We start from the raw sequence: 23307 nt of genomic DNA, 5'->3' as shown, positions 1-23307 counted from the left end.
GCCCATACCAAACTTCCTCAACCGTCTGAGGTGAGGGAGGCACTATTGCGCCTTTTTCACCACACAGCTGGTGTGTGCCGACCACATGAGGTCCTCGGTGATGTGGATGCCGAGGAACTTGAGGCTGCTTACACTCTCAACCCCAGATCAATTAATGTCAATAGGGGTTAGCCCGTCTCCATTCCTCCTGTAATCCACAACCAACTCCTTTGTTTTTGTGACATTGAGGGAGAGGTTGTTTTCTTGACACCACTGTGTCAGAGAGATGACTTCTTCCCTATAGGCCACCTTGTTATTGTGAGATAAGGCCAATCAATGTAGTGTCATTGGTAAATTTAATTAGCAGATTGGAGCTGTGGGTGCCTCACGTAACAATTCAGAGATTGTTACCCTTTAGGTTCTGCATTTAATTTAGCCCTTAGCTGCTCAAAGTCCCTCAGCAGTACCTCCTTCCTTGTTCTTCCCAAGTCTTGATACTCAAAGACCACGACAATTGGATCTCTCCCCTCCTACTCCAAATTTTTCTGCTGGTCAGATGCGACGTCCCAAGCCCAGGCACACAACACAGCTTTTGGGACTCTTGATGTGTGCAACAGAGAATTGTGTCTATTCGTCCAACTATATTTTCCTCAATTACAACTACATTATCTGTCCTGGAAGCTGAGTTAAGATGGCACTAAACAGTGACTCCTTTGCTTGTATCTTCAGAAACAGCTCTATTTCCATCTTTAATACCTTTATTTTTCCCTTTCAGGGTTCTTTCGAAGACACTGACCTGGAGTTACACGCAGACTTTGGTTCTTTGCGGGAATGGGACCCATTCTCGGGGTTTTAGGACTGGCCATTCAGGACTTGCCAGGGAGAGAGAGAACCTGTGGTTTGTCAAATGGCAGATGAAATGCGATAGTCTTTGGGGGCAACTGCAAGTCTTTGCTATCGCCTAGCTCACGCTTGTGCTCGCTAGCGGGTGCGCTTTTTTTTGCTGGGGGATGGGATCATTGCTTGCTGCCCCTTATGCACAGGGGGGAGGGAACGGGTGGGGGAGGACTTTGGGGTTCTCACGTTTAACTGCCATTCATTCTTTGGGACACCTCTGTTTTCGTGGATGTTTGTGAAGAGAAAGCATTTCAGGATGCATATTGTATACATTTCTCTGACATTAAATTGGACCTTTGAACCGCTGAATTTCTCTTCCCTCCTCTTGAATGGCTCCCTGAAATATGGTTCTGTTGCTCATCCTTCCTACAGACCCCACTCTCATCCTCACAGGTAGCAGCAATCTCAGACCTGCTGGGCAAGCTCAAGAGCTGAGACTCCTCCAGTCCTACCTCTCTGATTTCCCTACTTGCCTCACTCAGTCACACCCACTTGATCCAAGCCACAGACGAAATTTGAAGTAGTTAACCTAATGTGTGCAACTACCTCCGGAAACAAAATGCCCAGGTAACTCCTCCCCCACCTGATATATCGCAGTGTTTTAGGCTCAGATTCTAGATATCAAATTTGAACTCAAGCAGCCAACACTTGCTGTACATATGCTCACCAGGAACCACAATGGGGCTCACCAGCCCCTATATTATGCAGCTACATCCCCATTTTATTTAATTTGTTATCTCTTTAGTTATACAAATACTATATTTAAAAAAAACCTTACCTGTTCTTTCCAGCTACTCCCTCCGTGCTTCTTTGCAAAGCCTCTCAAGCCACAGCCTCAGATCTTAAGATTCCTCCACTGACCCACTCACACAATGGCCGATCCAAAATGGCCTCCTCTTCTCACCAAAGACTCAGTTCCCTACTCTCACTCTGCCCACTCCAACAATGGCCACTCTGCTTAAACCCAACTTCCTTTTATTGGCTTGAGTGAAACTCAACCAGACTTCCTGTTTTTAAATGATTCCTGCTCTTGCATAGATCTTGCTCCTGCTACTCCACAGTCAAACTCACATGCAACAAAATCTGTTTTTTTAAATAAAATCCTTGCTAAAATTGATCATGATGCTCATCTATTCTGTGATGACTGCACTTCAAAAATAGTTTGTGCTGGATACTTCAAAACATTTCTCAGATGCACATACCTGCAATTATTTTCTTTACCACTCACCGTTAAAGCAAGCATCACTTCGCGGTAGTTTTTATTTCCACTCAGCCTTTTCTTCAGAGCCTTGATTGCATCTTTAGGTCTATAAAAGACAATAATTTAAGTTACGCCATATTTACCTAAATTAATGCCATATTTAAGTTTGCTAACTACACCACTGTTGCAGAAACAAATGTGGTGACGAATCAGCATATAGGAGCAAGATTAAAAATTTGGTTGAGTGGTGCCACAACAACCTCTCACTCAGCAAAAACAAAAGAGATGATTATCAATTATAGGAGGAAGAGGCCAGAGGTCCATGAGCCAGTCTTTATCATGGCAAAGGAGGTGAAGAGGGTCAATAGCTTTAGCTTTAAATTTCTTGGCCTCAGCATATCAGAGTATCTGACCTGGAACTAGCACATAAATGTCATCACAAAGGCAGCGCGATAGCACCTCTACTTTCTTAGAAGGTAGCGTATATTCAGCACATCACCGAACTGTATCCTAGCCGTTTGCATCACAGCCTAGTATGGAAACACAAATGTCCAGGTGCAGAAAAGGCTGTAGAAAGTGGTGGGCACAGCCCTGCCCATCGCAGACAAAGCCCATCCCACCAGCAAATTTATCTACATGGAGCACTGCCACAAGAAAGCAGCATCCATCAAAGAACCCCACCATAAGACATGTTCTCTTCTCACTACTATAACTAGCACAAGGTACAGAAGCCTTAGGTCCCACACTATCAGAAACAGTCATTACCCCTTAACTATCAGGCTCCTGAACCAGCATTGATAATTTCAATCACCACTACTCCGAACTGCTTCTATGATCCAGACTTCCTTCCAAAGGCTCTTTAGAACTCATGTTCTCAGTATTGTTCACAGCTCATCTTCTTTTGCACATTGGTGTTTGTCAATTTTAAGTATACTTTTTCTAAATTCAATTGTATTTTTCCCCACAAATACCTGAAAGAAAACAAATCTTAAAAGTAGTAAACATGAGGAAATCTGCAGATGCTGGAAATTCAAGCAACGCACACAAAAAAATGCTGGTGTATGCAGCAGGTCAGGCAGCATCTATAGGAAGAGGTACAGTCGATGTTTCTGGCCGAGACCCTTCGTCAGGACTAACTGAAAGAAGAGATGGTAAGAGATTTAAACATGGGAGGGGGAGGGGGAGGGGGAGAGGAGGGAAAACCCAGAGGATGGGCAAGGAGTTATAGTGAGAGGGACAGAGGGAGAAAAAAAGAGAAAAAAAGAGGAAAAAAGGGGGAAAGAAAAAATAATAATAATAAATAAATAAGGGATAGGGTACAAAGGGGAGGTGGGGCATTAACGGAAGTTAGAGAAGTCAATGTTCATGCCATTGAGTTGGAGGCTACCCAGACGGAATATAAGGTGTTGCTCCTCCAACCTGAGTGTGGCCTCATCTTGACAGTAGAGGAGGCCGTGGATAGACATATCAGAACAGAAATGGGACGTGGAATTAAAATGTGTGGCCTCTGGGAGATCCTGCTTTCTCTGGTGGACAGAGCGTAGGTGTTCAGCGAAATGGTCCCCCAGCCTGCGTCGGGTCTCGCCAATATACAGAAGGCCTCACTGGGAGAACCAGACGAGGTATATCACCCCAGCCGACTCACAGGTGAAGTGTCACCTCACCTGAAAGGACTGTCTGGGGCCCTGAATGGTGGTGAGGGAGGAAGTGTAAGGGCATGTGTAGCACTTGTTCTGCTTACAAGGATAAGTACTGGAAGGGATGGGGGGAGGGGAACGAATGGACAAGGGAGTCGTGTAGGGAGCAATCCCTGTGAAAGGCAGAAAGGTGGGGGGGGGAGGGAAAGATGTGCTTAGCGGTGGGATCCCATTGGGGGTGGCGGAAGTTACGGAGGATTATATGTTGGACCCAGAAGCTGGTAGGGTGGTAGGTGAGGACAAGGGGAACCCTATTCCTAGTGGGGTGGCGGGAGGATGGGGTGAGAGCAGATGTGCGAGAAATGGGAGAGATGCGTTTGAGAACAGAGTTGATGGTGGAGGAAGGGAAGTTTGAGAGCAGAGTAACATATACAAACCCCATTTCCAGAAAAGTTGGGATATTTTCCAAAATGCAATAAAAACAAAAATCTGTGATATGTTAATTCACATGAACCTTTAACTGACAAAAGTACAAAGAAAAGATTTTCAATATTTTTACTGACCAACTTAATTGTATTTTGTAAATATACACAAATTTAGAATTTGATGGCTACAACACACTCAACAAAAGTTGGGACAGAGTTAAAATAAGATTGAAAAGTGCACAGAATATTCAAGTAACACCGATTTGAAAGACTCCACATTAAGCAGGCTAATTGGTAGCAGGTGAGGTATCATGACTGGGTATAAAAGTAGCGTCCATCAAAGGCTCAGTCTTTGCAAGCAAGGATGGGTCGTGGCTCACCCCTTTGTATCAAAATTCGTGAGAGAATTGTTAGTCAGTTCAAAAGGAACATTTCTCAACACAAGATTGCAGAGAATTTAGGTCTTTCAACATCTACAGTACATAATATTGTGAAAAGATTCAGAGAATTCAGAGACATCTCAGTGCGTAAAGGGCAAGGTCGGAAACCACTGTTGAATGCGTGTGATCTTCGAGCCCTCAGGCGGCACTGCCTAACAAACCATCATGCTACTGTGACAATTATAGCCACCTGGGCTTGGGAGTACTTGGGAAAACCATTGTCACTCAACACAGTCCGTCACTGCATCCAGAAATGCAACTTGAAACTGTATTACGCAAGGAGGAAGCCATACATCAACTCTATTCAGAAACACCGGCGAGTTCTCTGGGCCTGAGCTCATCTCAGATGGACTGAAAGACTGTGGAACCGTGTGCTGTGGTCAGATGAGTCCACATTTCAGCTAGTTTTTGGAAAAAACAGGCGTCGAGTTCTCTGTGCCAAAGATGAAAACAACCATCCAGATAGTTATCAGCGAAAGGTGCAAAAGCCAGCATCTGTGATGGTCTGGGGGTGCATCAGTGCCCACGGCATGGGTGAGTTGCATGTATGTGAAGGTACCATTGACTCTGAGGTGTATATTAGGATTTTAGAGAGACATATGTTGCCATCAAGGCGACGTCTCTTCCCAGGACGTCCATGCTTATTTCAGCAGGACAATGCCAGACCACATTCTGCACAGGCTACAACAGCGTGGCTTTGTAGACACAGAGTGCGTGTGCTTGACTGGCCTGCTGCCAGTCCAGATCTATCTCTTATTGAAAATGTATGGCGCATCATGAAGAGGAGAATCAGATGACTGAGACCACGGACTGTTGAGCAGCTGAAGTCTTATATCAAGCAAGAATGGACAAAATTTCCAATTGAAAATCTACTACAATTAGTATCCTCAGTTCCAAATGATTAAGAAGTGTTATTAAAAGGAAAGGTGATGTAACACAATGGTAAACATGCCTCTATCCCAACTTTTGTTGAGTGTGTTACAGCCATCAAATTCTAAATTTGTATGTTTACAAAATACAATTAAGTTGGTCAGTAAAACTAATGAAAATCTTTTCTTTGTACTTTTGTCAGTTAAATAAAGATTCACGTGAATTAACATATCACAGATTTTTGTTTTTATTGCATTTTGGAAAATATCCCAACTTTTCTGGAAATGGGGTTTGTATATACTTTGATAATAAACATACTTTGAACTTGAGTCCCACACCACTGTTCAAGAACAGCTACTTTGCTTCAACCATTCGTTTCTTAAACCAATCAGCATAACTCTAATCACTACAGTTTCCCACACTATGACCAATTTGATCACTTTGCACTAAAATGGACTTTTCCTTCTAACTTGTGCTTTCTTCTAAAATTGCATTCAATGTATGTCTTTATTGTGAAGCTGCTGCAAGTAAATTTTTCATTGCATCTGTGCACACATGTATTTGTGCATATGACAATAAGCTTGACTTTGATTAATTTATTTTGAGAGGACACATTTCTCCAAGGATGCAACCTGGCCTCCTCTACACAGGTGAGACCTAACATAAACTGGGGAACTACTTCTTTGCACCTTTGCTCCATCCACCACAAGGGGGGGGGGAATTTCTCAGTGGTCACCCATTTCAATTCGACTTCCCATTCCAACATGTCAGGAGAGGAGGCCTTAAACAAAGGCAGGGGTTTCCAACCTGGGGTCCACAGACCCATCAGTTAACGGTAGGGGTCCATGCAATAAAGAAGGTTGGGAACCCCTGCTCGAAGACCTTCTCTACTACCACAATGAGGCCCCACTCAGGTTGGAAGGACAACACCTCATATTCCATCTCGGTAGCCTGTAGCTTGACAGCATGAACAGTAATTTCACCCTCTTCTTTCTTTTCCATTCCCCTTCTGGTTCCCTCTCACCCACTTCTCTTCTCCTCATCTCCCTCTGGTGCTCCACCTCCTTTCCTTTCTTCCATGGTCCACTATCCCCTCTTACAAGATTCCTTCTTCTTCAGCCCTTCAGCTCTTCTACTCATCACCTCCCAGCTTTTTCCTTCATTCTCCCTCCCTTAACCACACACCTTCACTCTTACCTAGTCTCACCCATTACCTGCCAGCTTGTACTGCTTCTACTCCCTCCACCACCTTATTCTGGCTTCTTTCCCCTTCCTTTCCACTGTTGATTAAGTGTTTCAGGTTGAAACATTGACTGCTCATTTTCCTTCTTATATGCTGCCTGACCTGCTGAATTCCTCCAGCACTGTGTTAAAAAAAAATCAGCCATTCCTTCAATACTGTGGCCCTAAATTAAGAAATGTACGTATCAGTGATTTCAGGTGCAAGATAAAGATTATTACAGGAGTTCGTTGATTAAACAAAAAATGTGCACATTTACGAATAATAATTTAAACCACTAAAGCATGCAGCTTTTTACTGTTTTGAACAATTGGCCTTTATGGTAGAATGTGTTAAAATTAACATTAAAATGAATTAAAAACAGGACAATTTTGATTTTTTTTTCCATTAACCTCCAGTTATAACTCAAACTTGCACAATCAGGGACAAAGAATGACCATCTTATTTTTTTGTACTATAAGAATTCCAATATTTTCCTTTTGTTCTGTGGAAAAGTACTTACTGCAACCACCCTCCCCCCCAAAAAAAAACATTTCTTCTGATGCAGGCTGACCAAGTGAATACATAAAATTTTTTACCTTTACTGCAGATTTACAGAATACATTCCACTGTGACGCTAAATATTGGTAGAACTAATGATATAACAGTCAACTATTCTTTTTGTTCTCTTTATTTAGCAAATGAGTTTCCACAGTGCATTTGGAAAGTGAATGAGGGAGATTGTTGCATGTAGGTATTCTTTCACCACAGCCATTATCTTTAAGCATTAACATTCTTATAATCAATAACTGGAAACTGTCTCAGGGAGCTGCATTGTGCATCCGTGATACCAAAGTACTGCATGTTGTGACCCACGACTTGACTTGTATGTTCAATTCAACAGTTAGATTGTACAGAGTTGAGCCATCATACAAAGCCAAGGTTTGCATATTACAAGCAAACATATCAAGTACAAGTAAATTAGCAGGTTTCTTTGCTCGCAGAAAAATTCTTTTAGGACTAAACATGTCACTTAATTAGCAAGAATAAGGAGGAAATTATATATATTTATTTAAACGATCATTGTTTAGACCAAGGCCAGAGTTTCATATTGGAGACGAAGGGAGTACAAAGTGGAACAACTGCTGTAGTTTCAAGGATCGGTTTGATGGAACTTTAGTTACTGTTGCAAGTGATGGAAATAGTAATTGGAAGATTGTTTCTATATGTAACTAATATTGGATATACAGTGGATTCTGGTTAATTGGGACAGATTTATGTGATTATTGGACTGTAGTTTACACTGCTCTTCTTCAATATTTCTTCTTGTTGCTGACTGGCAAGTTGAGATTCCAGGTGGGCTATATTAGATTATGAGGACACTCAGTCCGTGTTTATTGTCACTTAGAAATGCATGCATTAAGAAATGATACAATGATTCAATGATATGTCAGTTTTTGTGAGATGAAGTGGTTGGGGATTTAGGGTCTGATGTTCTTGTTGGTTTTTCTTTGTTAGTTTTAGTGTACAAGAAAGGGGGTTGAGGGTTTGATGCTATTGCCGCTGTTCTTTTCTGCGAGGGAAGGAACTGGGGGATTTGATGCTATTGTTGCTGGATTTTTTTGCGAGGGAGGAAGTGGGAGTTTAATGTTATTGTTGCTTTTTTTTGCAAGGAAGGAGGTTGGGGTTTGGGGTTTGATGTTCCAGCTGCCGTTTTCTGTCTGGGCCATCTGTTAGCTTTTGTGTGAGGGAGCGGGTGGGGGATTTGGGGTTTGCGAGCTTTGTTTCTTTTTCCTTTTCATGCAGGGCAGGGGCTAATGTCTTTTCTTTCAACCACTCCTGTGTTTTTTTTCTGCATTTCATGGCTATCTGGAAAAGACGACTATCAGAGTTGTATTGTATATGCATACTTTGACAATAAAGTGAAGCTTGGAACATCAGGATCAGTACATTTGGCCCAATTAAGCCCCTGCTCCAGTTAGCTGGTTTCATGGAAATAGTTAAAAATGTATACAAATTATAAACTACCATTCAAATGAGTAACAAATTATATATTTAAATGAAATATAGAACAAATCAGAACACTACTATAACAAATACAGTACTATAAAACTGTGGATTAGTTCCTAATAGTATCAAGAAAGGATACTATTCATCCTGTAGATGCTGCCCTGTCCTTTCAATTGACTGTAAGTTAATAAAATCAATGCAGACACCTCATGTAGATAATGGACTGCCTTCATTGCATTCCTGCAATGCATTATTCAACAATAAATTTCCTGGCACAACATTTGTTAAAAATCATTCTTTTTTAATTGACAGCCGTCAACCCAAATGGGTAATTTAAACGCAAACACACACAACTAACACTATTCAAAAACTGTTTGTTCTAAGCATGGTGTAGTGTCTAACAGCCACACAAGTGCATTTGATTCATACTAGTTGGAACCTGCTCAACAACAGTCTCCTGCCCCAAATAAACAAAGGGAATCCCGGTTATTTTCTCAATTATTGTTCTTTAAGAGCTGTTCCAAATAAGTGGCTGCTCTGATTAACCAATGGCCCATGAAACCAGAATCCACTATATTTAGTAATTTCTAGTCTAATCTAGAACTGTGCTGCCTTACCCAAAATTGGATGGGAAAAAGCCATTAGTGGAAGTAATTAATGCCGTGGATATAGTGGATGCACTGTTATCTTGCAAAATTCAGAAGATTCTTAAATAGTTTACACAAATTGGAAATCAGTAAATGTAAAAGGCTAGTTGGCAAACATCACTGACAGGGAAAAAGACTATTGGACTGACATGGATAGGAAATGTTTTGAGGGATATGGGTGAAAGGCCTGTTTGCATGCTGTATTACACGTGGTATCACACTTAGTTCTTACCCTTCTTCAGTCTCATTAATAATGTCACAGATTTCCATATTTAGAGTCCAGTCCTCCGTCTGCAAGGATCCATCCGTAGCTCGTTCTGTTATTAAGGAATGACAACAGGTCAGAACTTTGCATAAAACTTTACAAAAACAAACAGATTTCCCTGTGAAAAATCCTGGCAAAACAAAACAAAAAGTTTTAAAATTGTGTATTAAAAAAAAACTCTGCCTAAGTGAAATTGGGGAAAAAAAACAAAACCCTGTTGCTTAAAAGTTTAAAAATAGAGCAGTTGTCTCAAAAATTGTCAAAACAAAATCACTGGAGTCTATAAGGACAAGGTGACTGAATAACTTGAAAATAGTAATTCAACATGGTTTACATGTATAGGATAGGATATGTTTGGCATTTTTTGTAGAAGAGACTAAAGTGATAGAAGGACTTGCGCAAAAATTTTTGATAAATCTTTTAGAAGGGTGCAAACTGAAGCTTATGGAACTAAAGGCAAATTATTAACATGGTTCTAAGTTCATCAGTGGCAGTAACACATAGCAGAATCCAACTAGTGGTGACACATTATCTCATTTGGGGTGCAATTATTCACATTATTTTAAAGTAAATTAGATATGAGTTTGGGGAGCAGCCCTATAGATGATCCAACTCCTCGCTGACTGAAGTGTCATGGGAGACTGACACATCTGGACAACAGGCGGCTTGATCTGCTGTTGGAAGAAGGCCCCCGTACTCGAGCAATCCTCCTCTCTCGATGGTGAATGACAGCCTGTCAGTCCAAATGGGGGGGCTTGAAGAAGATTGTGACATTGGAACAGCGAGCTGCTGGTCTCCTGCTCTCATTGTATCCCTCCTACCTCGCTGGTGAGAGACAGCCTGTCTAAGATACTGAAGTAACACACACAAATTGCTGGTGAATGCAGAAGGCCAGGCAGCATCTATGGGAAGAGGTAGAGTCGACGTTTCGGGCCAAGACCCTTCATCAGGACTAACTGAAAATGATTTTAAAGTGGGAGGGGGAGATCCAAAATGAATAGGAGAAGACAGCAGGAGGAAGGATGAAGCTAAGAGCTGGAAAGTTGATTGGCAAAAGGGATACAGGCCGGAGAAGGGAGAGGATCATGGGGGACCCCTCCCCCTTTCTTTCTCCCTAGGCCTCCCGTCCCATGATCCTCTCCCTTCTCCAGCCTTGTATCCCTGTTGCCAATCAACTTTCCAGCTCTTAGCTTCATCCCTCCCCCTCCTGTCTCCTCCTATCATTTCAGATCTCCTCCTCCCCCTTTCAAATCTCTTTCAGTTAGTCCTGACGAAGGGTCTCGGCCCGAAACGTCGACTGTACCTCTTCCTATAAATGCTGCCTGGCCTGCTGCGTTCCACCAGCATTTTGTGTGTGTTGCTTGCATTTCCAGCATCTGCAGATTTCCTCGTGTTTAAGATACTGAAGTGCTGGGTTACAGATTGTTGTTTTTGATGGACTCTAGATATAGGTCTCTTTGGGGGCTTTTGCTATTACTTACATGGTTAGGGGATGGGAGGGAGTCGGTGCTTTTGCTGGTGTAAGTGGGTGGAGGGGAAGAGTTGATGCTTCTACTGCTGCTCGTACATGGGGGGTTTTGGGTTCTGATGTTACTATCATTTGTTCTTTGGAGTTTTTTTGTTTGTGGCTGTCTGGGTGAAGAGCAAGAATTTCAGGTCTTATCCATTCTCCCATATTAAATTGAACCATTTGAGTTCAAGCAGTACCTGAAATCTAAAAAAGTAGAAATTAGAGAGGAAATCAATCAGATCTGACAAGTTCTGATGAAAAGTCAATCACAAAGAATTATTTCCAAATAATTACTTCGGCATCATCTATTTGCTGGGGGGTGGGAACCGAAGTGACGAGACAAAGGAAGGGGTGGTTGGCTCTCAAATCAAGAGCTTGCAGACAGTGTGAGGGGGAGGATAGACAGGTGATAGAGAAGGGATACACTCAGACTGATGGCTTGAGATGTGTCTATTTTAATGCAAGGAGTATCATGAACAAAGTGGATGAACTTAAGAGTGTGGATCAGTACTTGGAGCTATGATATTGTGGCCATTATAGAGTCTTGGATGCCTCAGGGGGCAGGAATGGCTACTTAAGAGTGCCAGCTTTAGATGTTTCAGAAAGGATAGGGAGGAAGGCAAAAGAGGTGGGGGCGTGGCACTGCTGATCAGAGATAGTGTCACAGTTGCAGAAAAGGAGGAAATCATGGAGGGATTGTCTACTGAGTCTGTGGGTAGGAACCACAAGGGGGTCAATAACTCAACTGGGTGTTTTTCATAGACCACCTATTAGTAACAGGGACATCGAGGAGCAGATAGGGAGACAGATTCTGGAAAGGTGTAATAATAACAAAGTTGTTGTGGTGTGAGATTTTAATTTCCCCAAATATTGATTGGCATCTTCCTAGAGTGAGGGGTTTAGATGGGGTGGAGTTTGATAAGTGTATTCAGGAAGGTTTCCTGACACAATATGTAGATAAGCCTACAAGAGGAGAGGCTGTACTTGATCTGGTATTGGGAAATGAACCTGGTCAGGTGTCAGGTCTCTCAGTGGGAGAGCATTTTGGAGATAGTGATCACAATTCTATCTCCTTTACCATAGAATAGGAGGGGAACAGGAACAGACAAGTTAGGAAAGCGTTTAATTGGAATAAGAGGAAAATATGAGGCTATCAGGCAGGAACTTGGAAGCATAAATTGGAAACAGATGTTCTCAGGAAAATGTAGCATATGTTCAGGGGATACTTGCGTGGTGTTCTGCATAGGCACATTCCAATGAGACAGGGAAAGGAGGGTAGGGTACTGACACCATGGTGTACAAAGGCTATTGAAAACCTAGTCAAGAAGAAAAGCTTACGAAAGGTTCAAAAAACTAGGTAATCATATTCATCTAGAAAATTATAAGGCTAGCAGGAAGGAGCTTAAGAATGAAATTAGGAGAGCCAAAAGGGACCATGAGAATCCTTGGCAAGCAGAATTAAGGAAATCCCCAAGGCATTCTACAAGTTTGTGAAGAGCCAGAGGATAAGACGTTAGAGAATAGGACAGTGGAAAAGTGTGTATGGAACCGGAGGGACTTAATGAATACTTTGCTTCAATATTCACTGCAGAAAAGGACCTTGGTAATTGTAGGGATGACTTACAGCGGACTAAAAAGCTTGAGCATATAGATATGAAGAAAGAGGATGTGTTGGAGCTTTTGGAAAGCATCAAGTTGGATAAGACACTGGGACCGGAGGCAAGGGAGGAGATTGCTGAGCTTCTGGCAATGCTCTTGGCATCATCAATGGGGATGAGAGAAGTTCAAGAGGATTGGAGAGTTACAGATGTTGTTCCCTTATTCAAGAAAAGGAATAGAGATAGCCCAGGAAATTACAGACCAGCGAGTCTTACTTCAGTGGTTGGTAAATTGATGAAGATCCCGAGAGGCAGGATTTATGAATATTTGGAGAGGCATAATATGAATAGGAAGAGTCAACATGGCTTTGTCAAACGCAGGTCGTGCCTTACGAGCCTGATTGAATTTTTTGAGGCTGTGACATTGATGAAGGTAGCGCAGTAGATGTAGTGTACATGGATTTCAGCAAGGCATTTATAAGGTACCCCATGCAAGGCTTATTGAGAAAGTAATGAGACATGGGATCCAAGGAGACCTTGCTTTATGGATCCAGAATTGGCTTGCCCACAGAAGGCAAAGAGTGGTTGTAGACGGGTCATATTCTGCATGGGGGTTGGTGACCAGTGGCGTGCCTCGGGGATCTGTTCTGGGACACTTTCTCTTCATGAGTTTTATAAATGACCTGGATGAGGAAGCGGATGGATGGGTTAGTAAATTTGGTGATGACACAAAGGTTGGGGGTGTTGTGGATAGTATGGAGCACTGTCCCGCTGTAACCTCTGACATTGATAGGATGCAAAACTGACTGAGAAGTGGTAGATGGAGTTCAACCCAGATAAGTGTGAGGTGGTTCATTTTGGTAGGTCAACTATGATGGCAGAATATAGTATTAATGGTAAGAGTCTTGAAGAATCAGTGGGATCTTGGGGTCCGAGTCCATAGGACACTCAAAGTTGCTACGCAGGTTGACTGTGGGGTTAAGAAGGCATACAGTGTATTGGCCTTCATCAACTGTGGGATTGAGTTCAAGAGCCGAGAAGTAGTGTTAGCAGGCTCGACGCTCAACCCAGCACAGATGGAAAGCGTGCAAGGGAGACGGCTGGATTCGAACTCAGGAGCCTTTGCTCTGAAGTCCAGCGCTGATGCCACTACGCCACTAGCCGGCTGGGTCCTAATAGTCCTCTTTTAATTCATCCCAGTTTTAGGGATTATGGAGTTGTTGAATTATGTGCATGTATCAGATTAACTCAAACTAGAACCAGTCTTCAGTTCTTAATGCAAATTGCATGCAGTAATCAGTTCCAAGTTAAGAGACACCTTCACAAATAAACAACACTGTCTATGGAGCACAGGCTACAGCAGGGGGCCAGCTGCTAAAGAGATATGGCTTGCAAAGTGAAGCGACCAAGAGGCATTACCATGCGCCTCAGCCAAATGTCAAACACGAGGGTTATATTATTTGGCCTGCATCAAGCCAGGTAACTATGGCCTCAAGTAATTTGCACCATTATAAACAAGTTCAAGAAAGCTTTCAGATTGGACTGATATTATCACTCATCACCTTCAAATAGCTAATCTATCAATAGTTGGGAGATTAGTGTATTTAGAGAGTTAGCCCTCATAACACTAATCCTGGGTGTCTGTCTCACTGTCCTCAGAAGCCAGTTTAGACTAACTGTATGAATTAGTTTGTGCAGCAAAGGAGTTTGAACTTTCAGAGGTGTCCTTTGAACTACAATGGACTCCCACTATAAATATAAACCTTAAAGGAACCATTTGTCAGGCACAAAATATTGAAGTAAACGATGTCATTTTAATTATGAAAATTATATTGAATCACCTGCTGTACTTTGCTCTTAAGAGTATAAGAATGTGATGTACTTTGAGCTTGAGACTACCGAGAGGGTCTCCATGAGAATATCTGTCATGATGAATAATCCATTCATATCCACCAACTTCTCCAGTGACTTAGTTACAGTTACAACACAAGGACGTATGCTCTATGCCTGACTGAAACAGTAACAGGAAAAGTAAAGTGTTTGCCCTTTCATGCTTGCTCCACTATTTAACACAGCTGACATTTTACCTCAGCATCACTTTCATGCAGTAACCCACAAATGCCTCGATTCCTTAATATCCAAAAATGTGTCCACCATTGTCTTACGGATACGCCGCACTTACGCCACAGCCCTCTTAATTAGTGAATTGCAAAATTTCACCACCCCACTGGTTGAAGAAACTTCTCCTCCAGTCCTCAGCGTATAGTATCAGGCAATTCAAGGGCGATAATTGTCACTGATTCTCCATCTGACTCTGATCCTTTTATCTGTCAACTCTGTTTTATTGTGTGCAGTTTTGGTCCCCTAATCTGAGGAAATACATCCTTGCCATAGAGGGAGTACAAAGAAGGTTCACCAGATTGATTCCTGGGATGGCAGGACTTTCATATGAAGAAAGACTGGATGAACTGGGCTTGTACTCGTTGGAATTTAGAAGATTGAGGGGGGATCTGATTGAAACGTATAAAATCCTAAAGGGATTGGACAGGCTAGATGCAGGAAGATTGTTCCCGATGTTGGGGAAGTCCAGAACGAGGGGCCACAGTTTGAGGATAGAGGGGAAGCCTTTTAGGACCGAGATTAGGAAAAACTTCTTCACACAGGGAGTGGTGAATCTGTGGAATTCTCTGCCACAGGAAACAGTTGAGGCCAGTTCATTGGCTATATTTAAGAGGGAGTTAGATATGGCCCTTGTGGCTACAGGGGTCAGGGGGTATGGACGGAAGGCTGGGGTGGGGTTCTGAGTTGGATGATCAGCCATGATCATAATAAATGGCGGTGCAGGCTCGAAGGGCCGAATGGCCTACTCCTGCACCTATTTTCTATGTTTCTATGTAACTCCTGTCCTCTGCTATAAGGCCCAACAATAGCTTGAAGAGCAGCACCTCGTGCAGGGATCTAACAACCTTTAACTCAATGTATCAGAACCGGCCAGTATTGCTTGTGGTCAATTATCTATAATATTAAACCAGTTTTCCTCTTCACTTGGGTAATACTTTCTAACATGCTGGTAATTTCATACAGCTTGGTTTGGTTTTCACAGTTTTGTCCCTTTGGTTTCCTATTCTTGAACTTCTCTCATTACCTGCAAACCAAATGCACTACAACAACCTTGGCCTCACTCTATTAGAGATATTCCCTAATATTAAGGAATGCATTCTCCCCAACCCTTTCTCTCTACAGCTCAAAACAAACTTGTTTTCTCTTCTTCCAGGTCCAGAAAGCATTTTTGACCTGAAATGTTAACTGTTTCTCTTTCCACAGATGCTCAGAATGAGAACCAGGTTTATTATAATGATACTTTGAAATTTGTTGCTTTGTGGCAGTAGTACAGTGCAAAACAAAACAAATAACGCACAAAATGCTGGAGGAACTCAGCAGGCCAGGCAGCATCTGTAGAAAAAAGTACTGTTGAAGGGTCTTGGCCCAAAACATCGACTGTACTCTTTTCCATAGATGCTGCCTGCCCTGCTGAGTTCCTCCACCATTGTGTGTGGTGTTGCTTGGATTTCCAGCATCTGTTGTTTGTGATATAACAAATAGCGCAAAAGGAATAGCAAGGTAGTGTTCATGGACTGTTCAGAAATTTATACCAGAGGGGATGGAGCTAATCCTAAAATGATGAGTGTGGGTCTTCAGACTCCTGTACTTCTTCCCTCATGGTAGTAATAAGAGGCCATGTCCCAGGTAGTGAGGATCCTTATTGAAGGATAACACCTTTGACACACTGCCTATTGAAAATATCCCCCATAATGGAACTGGCCAAGTCTATACTCCTCTCTGGAGCCTCATTCAATCCTGTGCATTGGAGCTGTTGGATCTGACTGTTTAATTTTAATTGTTAAAACTAAACAAATTGTTAACAATCAATTATCTGCTTGTATTTTGAATGGCCTTTATATACATAACAGTTTAACATGCCTCCAGTAGCTATGAAAAGTATAGTAGTCTTAGCTCCTTTGTTATGAAGGAGTAAATTTCATTGACTGATTTTACTACAATATTTTAAAGTATTTTCTAATTGTGTTTTTTTAATCTATGGAATTTTCTTCTCTTTGGATATAAAAGTAGCTGTATTATGCTAGGTGCCATCTTTCTGATTATCTCCTCCAAGTAGCAGTGACCCCTTATCACTGTTCTGTTTCTGTTCTCTTTGTTCCACCAACTTTTAATAAAATGATTGTGAAGCAACAAGTTTTATGCCCCTTTCCTGACTTCAAAAAGAACTTGGATTTAAACACCAGAGTCCAACTCCATGGTAAATAGAAATTTGCTGTAATCTTTGGTGACCTACCAGCTTGCCTTGAAGTCCTAATGAAGTATAGCCATTTGTGTGCCTTTTTCACAACTGCATCAATATGTTAGGCCTAGACCGATCCTCTGTGATGGAACTTGAAGCTACTCAGACTTTCCATCGCTAAACCCTCCTTCAAACAAGGATTGGTGCACGTTTGCTCAACCTACTCTCCCTGAAATCCACAGTCCATTGGTCTTGATGATGCTGAGTATGAAGTTGATGCAACACCACTCACCTACTCAACTGACCTACTGAATGTTTCCTGCATTTTCTGTTTTTATTTTACAACAACAGTTTTTGAATTTTAATTGAATTGCTCGTTCTGTTCATCATGGATAGTATGTTGCGTCCCAGCTGCCAGGGACATCTCAGATCAAGTCCTTAGCATTCTTAAGTGGGAGGGTGATCAGCCAGAAGTCATGATCCAGGTATACAAGGTATTAAGAGGAATAGATAGAGTGAATAGCCAGTGCCTCTTCCCCAGGGCACCACTGCTCAATACAAGAGGACATGGTTTTAAGGTAAGGGGTGGGAAGTTCAAGGGGGATATTAGAGGAAGGTTTTTTACTCAGAGTGGTTGGTGTGTAGAATACACTGCCCGAGTCAGTAGTGGAGACAGATACACTAGTGAAATTTAAGAGACTACTAGACAGGTATATCGAGGAATTTAAGGTGGGGGGGGTTGTATGGGAGGCAGTGTTTGAGGGTCAGCACAACACTGTGGGCCGAAGGGCCTGTACTGTGCTGTACGGTTCTATGTTCAGGTACCAGTTCTGCAAAGGGAGTTCAGTGCTGTTAAAAGGACAGGACCTTCAGGGTTATGATCTCAGGACTGCCACACAGTAATGAGGCCAGAGAAAGGAAGATCATACAGTTTAACACATGGCTAAAGAGTTGATGTAGGAGGGAGGGTGCCAAATTTTTGGATCATTGGGCTCTCTTCCAGAGAATGTGGAACCTGTACAGAAGAGATGGTTTGCACCCAAACTAGAGTATTAATACCCTAGTGCTGCACAGAGGGGGTTAAACTAGGATTGCAGGGGGGTGGGAACAGAGTGCCAGAACAGACCTCAGCGAAAGCTGCAAATCAAAAGGTTGAGCTGGTGTGAATAACGTACTGGGCTGCATATATTTCAATGCAGTAAGTATTGTAGGAAACGTAGAGGAGTTTAGCATGGATCAACACCTGGAATTAAGATATTGTAGCCATTAGTGAGACTTGGTTGCAGGAAGGGCAGGACAGGCAGCTCAATATTCCGGGATTCCATTGTTTTAGATGCAACAGAGCAGGAAGAATTAAAGGGGGAAGGGGTGATGTTACTAATCAGGGAAGATATGGCAGTGCCCAGTCAGGACAAAGTGGAGAACTAGTCCAGTGAGGTTTTAATCAGTGGAGTGGAGGAATAAGAAAGATATGAGTACCTTAATGGGGCTGTATTATAGACTCAGCAGTCCCTGGGATTTAGTGAAAAAAAACCACAGAGATTACAGACTGTTGTAAAAAACAAAGTTGTTATAGTAGTTGATTTTAAGCTTTCCACATGTTAACTGGGACTCCCATACCGTAAAAGGACTAGATGGGATAGAGTTTGTCTGATGTGTTCAGGACAGTTTCTTTAATCAGTACATAGAAGTCCCGACGAGAGAGTGCACAATACTGGTCTCCTATTAGGGAATGAAACAGACAGGTGATTAACTCAACATCTGCCCCCACTATCTGTTCTGGCACTCTGGTTCCCATTCCCCTGCAACTCTAGCTTAAAACCCCACCTCCCAAGTAGTACTCTTTGGAGAAAAGCTAATTTTGATGGTGTCAGAAAGGATCTGGCAAATGTGGCTTGGGACAGAAACATGAGAAAAGTATGCAGATTCTGGAAATTCAAAGCAATATACACAAAATGCTGGAGGAACTCAGCAGACCAAGCAGGATCTATGGAAAAGAATATGCAACTGAAGTTTTCAACCGAGACCCTTCATCAGGGCTGGAAAGAAAGAGCAAGAAGATGGAGGGTGGAGAGGTGGGGAGGAAGAAGTACAAAGTGATGGGTGACACCAGGAGAGGGGAGGAGTTGAAATAAAAAGCTGGGAAGTTGATTGGTGAAAGATAAAGGGCTGGAGAAGTTGGGAATCTGACAGGATAGAAGAGCACGGAAGAAAGGGAACAAGGTGGAGCAGCAGGGAGGTGATGGGTAGATAAAGAGATAAGGCAAGAGGGGGGAAACAAATGGGGAACAGTAAGGGGGGGGGAGACAATTACTGCAATTTCTCCTTCGGCTCCTCCCACGTCCTTCAAACTAAAGGTGTAGCCATGTGCAACAGCATGGGGCCCAGCTATGCCTTGCCTTTTTGTTGGCTATGTAGAACAGTCCACTTTCCAAGCCTACCCCAACTCTTTCTACGCTACATTGACAACTACATTGGCGCTGCTTCCTCACGTCGTCTTCATGAACTTTGCCCCCAACTTCCAAACAGCCCTCAAATTTACTTGATCCATTTCCGACACCTCCCACCCCTTTCTCGATCTTGCTGACTTGATCTCTGGAGACAGTTTATCTACTGAGATCTTTTATAAACCCACTGATTCTCAGCTACCTGGACTATACCTCTTTACACCTTGTCACTTGTAAAAATGACATTCACTTCTCTCAGCTCCGCCATCTCCGCTGCATCTGCTCTCAGGATGAGGCTTTTCATTCCAGAACTACTGAGATATCCTCCTTCTTCAAAGAAAGGGCTTTCCTTCCTCCATCAATGCTGCGTGCCCTCACCTACTTCTCTTCCTTATCACGCACCTCTGCCCTCACCCCATCCTTCCTCTGACATACCAGGGACAGGGTTCCTCTTGCCTTACCTACCACACCACTAGCCTCCACATCCAGCACACAATTCTCCATTAACTTACATCATCTTCAAAGGGAACCCACCACTAAGAACCTTTCCCAACTCCACTTTCTGCAAGGATCGCTCCCTGTGCAACTCCCTTGTCCACTTATCTCCCTCCTGGTACTTTCCGCTGCAAGCTGAAAAAGTGCCACACCTCCCCCCTCACTACCATTCAGGGCCCCAAACAGTCCATCCAGGTGAGGTGACACTTAACCTGCAAGTCTGTTGGGGTCATCTACTGTTTCCAGTGCTCCCAATCTAGCCTCCTATATAACCAGTCAGACCCAACATAGACTGGGAGACCATTTCACTGAGCACCTACGCTCTGTCCATCAGAAAAAACAGGATCTCTTGGTAGCCACCTATTTCAATTCTACTTCCCATTTCCATTCCAACACATTAGTCCATGACTTCCTCTACTGCCGTGATGAGACCACATTCTGGTTGGAGGAGCAACACCTTGTATTCTGTCTGGATAGCCTCTAACTTGATGACATGAACATTGATGCCCCCTCCCCACTGTTCCCCATTCTCACCTTATCTCTTTACCTGCCCAATCCCTTTTCTCCAGCATTTTATCTCTTCACCATTCAATTTCCCAGCTTTTTTAACTCCTCCACCTTTCCAGGTTTCACCTATCACCTGCCACCTTCTACTTCTTTCTCCCTTCCCCGGTAACTTCTCTTCCCTTCCAGACCTGATGAAATGTCTTGGTCCAAAACATCAGCTGTTTACTCTTTTCCATAGATGCTGCCTGGCTAGCCGAATTAATCTAGCATTTTGTGTGGATTGGGACAGGCTGTTTTCTGACAAAAGTGTACTTGGGAAGTGGGAGGCTTTCAAAGTGAAATTTTGAGTACAAAGCTTGTATGTGCCTGTCCAAAAAAAGTAAAAATAACAGGTTTAGGGAACACGAGGAAATCTGCAGATGCTGGAATTTCAAGCAACACACATAAAAGTTGCTGGTGAATGCAGCAGGCCAGCCAGCATCTCTAGGAAGAGGCACAGTCGACGTTTCAGGCTGAGACCCTTCGTCAGGACTAACTTCAGCCTGAAACGTCGACTGTACCTCTTCCTAGAGATGCTGCCTGGCCTGCTGCGTTCACCAGCAACTTTTATTTAGGTTTAGGGAACCTTGGTTTTCAAGAGATATTGAGGACCTGGTTAAGGAGGTGGAGGGAAAAAAAAGGACAGCCTGATATCAGTAGTGGGAAAGTTATTGGAAGGCATTTTAAATGGACCAGATATATGAATATTTGGATAGGCATGGACTGATTAGGGTTCATCAGCATGGGTTTGTGCATGGTAAATCGTGCCTAACCAACAACATTATAGAGTTTTTCAAAGAAGTCACCAGAAAAGTTGATGAAGGCAAGGACGTTGTCTACATGGACTTCAGCAAGGCATCTGACAAGGTCCCACATGGGAGGTTGGTCAAGAAGGTTCAGTCGCTAGGCATTCAAGATGAGGTAGTAAATTGGATTAGACATTGGCTTTGCGGGAGAGCCAGAGAGTCGTAGTAGATGGTTGCCCCCCGACTGGAAACCTGTGACTACAGGAATGCCACAAGGATCGCTGCTGGATCTTTGTTCTTTGTCATCTATATCAATGATCTGGATGATAATATAGTTAACTGGATCAGCAAATTTGCAGATGAAACCAAAATTGGGGGTGTAGTGGACAACGAGGAAGACCATCAGAGCTTACAGTAGGATCTGAATCAGCTTGAAAAATGGGCTGAAAAATGGCAGGTGAAATTTAATGCAGACAAGTGCAAGGTGTTGCACTTTGATAGGACCAACCAGGGTAGGTCTTACACAGTGAACATTTCGGCACCGAGGAGTATAGTAGAACAAAGGCCCATAATTCATTGAACATGGCAACACCATGTTATAGGGTCATAAAGCAAGCTTTTGGCCTTCATAAATCAAAGTATTGAATACAGGAGATGGGATGTTATGTTGAAGTTGTATAAGATGTCGGTGAGGCATAAATTGGAGTAACACACATAAAAGTTGCTGGTGAACGCAGCAGGCCAGGCAGCATCTCTAGGAAGAGGTGCAGTCGAGGTTTCAGGCCGAGACCCTTCGTCAGGACTAACTGAAGGAAGAGTGAGTAAGGGATTTGAAAGTTGGAAGGGGAGGGGGAGATCCAAAATGATAGGAGAAGACAGGAGGGGGAGGGATGGAACCAAGAGCTGGACAGGTGATTGGCAAAGGGGATATGAGAGGATCATGGGACAGGAGGTCTGGGAAGAAAGACGGGGTGGGGGGGGGCCCAGAGGATGGGCAAGGGGTATGTTCAGAGGGACAGAGGGAGAAAAAGGAGAGTGAGAGAAAGAATGTGTGTATAAAAATAAGTAACAGATGGGGCACGAGGGGGAGGTGGGGCATTAGCGGAAGTTAGAGAAGTCGATGTTCATGCCATCAGGTTGGAGGCTACCCAGACGGTATATAAGGTGTTGTTCCTCCAACCTGAGAGTGGCTTCATCTTTACAGTAAAGGAGGCCGTGGATAGACATGTCAGAATGGGAATGGGAATGTGGAATTAAAATGTGTGACCACTGGGAGATCCTGCTTTCTCTGGCGGACAGAGCATAGGTGTTCAGCAAAGTGGTCTCCCAGTCTGCGTCGGGTCTCGCCAATATATAAAAGGCCACATCGGGAGCACCGGACGCAGTATATCACCCCAGCCGACTCACAGATAAAGTGTTGCCTCACCTGGCAGGACTGTTTGGGGCCCTGAATGGTGGTAAGGGAGGAAGTGTAAGTGTAAGTGACCATGACCCACATAAATTGGAGTGTTTGGTGCAGTTTTGGTCACCTACATACAGGAAAGATCTAAATAATGTTGAGAGAATACAGAGAAAATTTTCAAGGATATTGACAGGACTGGCAAATGTGAGCTACAAAGGAAGATTGAATAAGTTAGAACTTCATTCCTTCAAACATAGAAGATTGAGAGAGAGTTCTGATAGATGTATACAAAATAATGAAGGGTATAGATAGGCTGAATGCAGCAGGCTTTTTTTCCATTGAGCTTGGGGGACTACAAAGAACTGGGTTCAGAGTGAAAGGGGAAAGGTTTAAGGGGAACATGAAGGGAATCTTCTTCATTCATAGGGTTGTGAAAGTTGTTGAACAGGCTGCCAGCACAAGAGTTGCATGTAGGCTACATTTCAATGTTTAAGAGATGCTTGGATAGGTACATGGATGGCAGGGTTATGGTCTGGGTGCAGGGAGACAGGTGTAGGTAGTTTAAATGGTTTGGCATGGCCCAGATGGGCCGAAGGTTTGCTTCTGTGCTATGTGTCAATGCAACCAATTCTCTCCCTACCAAAAGATGAGATCAACTAAAACAGCAAAGGGG

The 23307-nt window shown here is 43.1% G+C and overlaps 1 protein-coding gene across 9 annotated transcripts in view; it reads right to left on the bottom strand.

Annotated features, from left to right (window-relative positions):
* Positions 1–23307, bottom strand: part of LOC134351835 (TOM1-like protein 2) — a 175696-nt gene that overhangs the window by 146190 nt on the left and 6199 nt on the right. For 8 of the 9 annotated variants that reach the window (XM_063058615.1, XM_063058616.1, XM_063058618.1 and 5 more), the window contains exons 2-3: positions 9558–9642; positions 2105–2183 (exon numbers count right to left, since the gene is read on the bottom strand). In XM_063058615.1, coding sequence (XP_062914685.1) covers positions 2105–2183; positions 9558–9642 — 164 coding nt within the window. Of the gene's footprint in view, positions 1–2104; positions 2184–9557; positions 9643–11071; positions 11329–23307 lie in introns of those variants that run through there. The other variant, XM_063058617.1, reaches the window with a different exon arrangement.

The sequence above is a fragment of the Mobula hypostoma genome, chromosome 9 (assembly GCF_963921235.1).
Source record: "Mobula hypostoma chromosome 9, sMobHyp1.1, whole genome shotgun sequence".
NCBI lineage: Eukaryota > Metazoa > Chordata > Chondrichthyes > Myliobatiformes > Myliobatidae > Mobula > Mobula hypostoma.
Note: the sequence above shows the minus strand (reverse complement) of the source record. Positions and strands in the feature narration are given on the sequence as shown.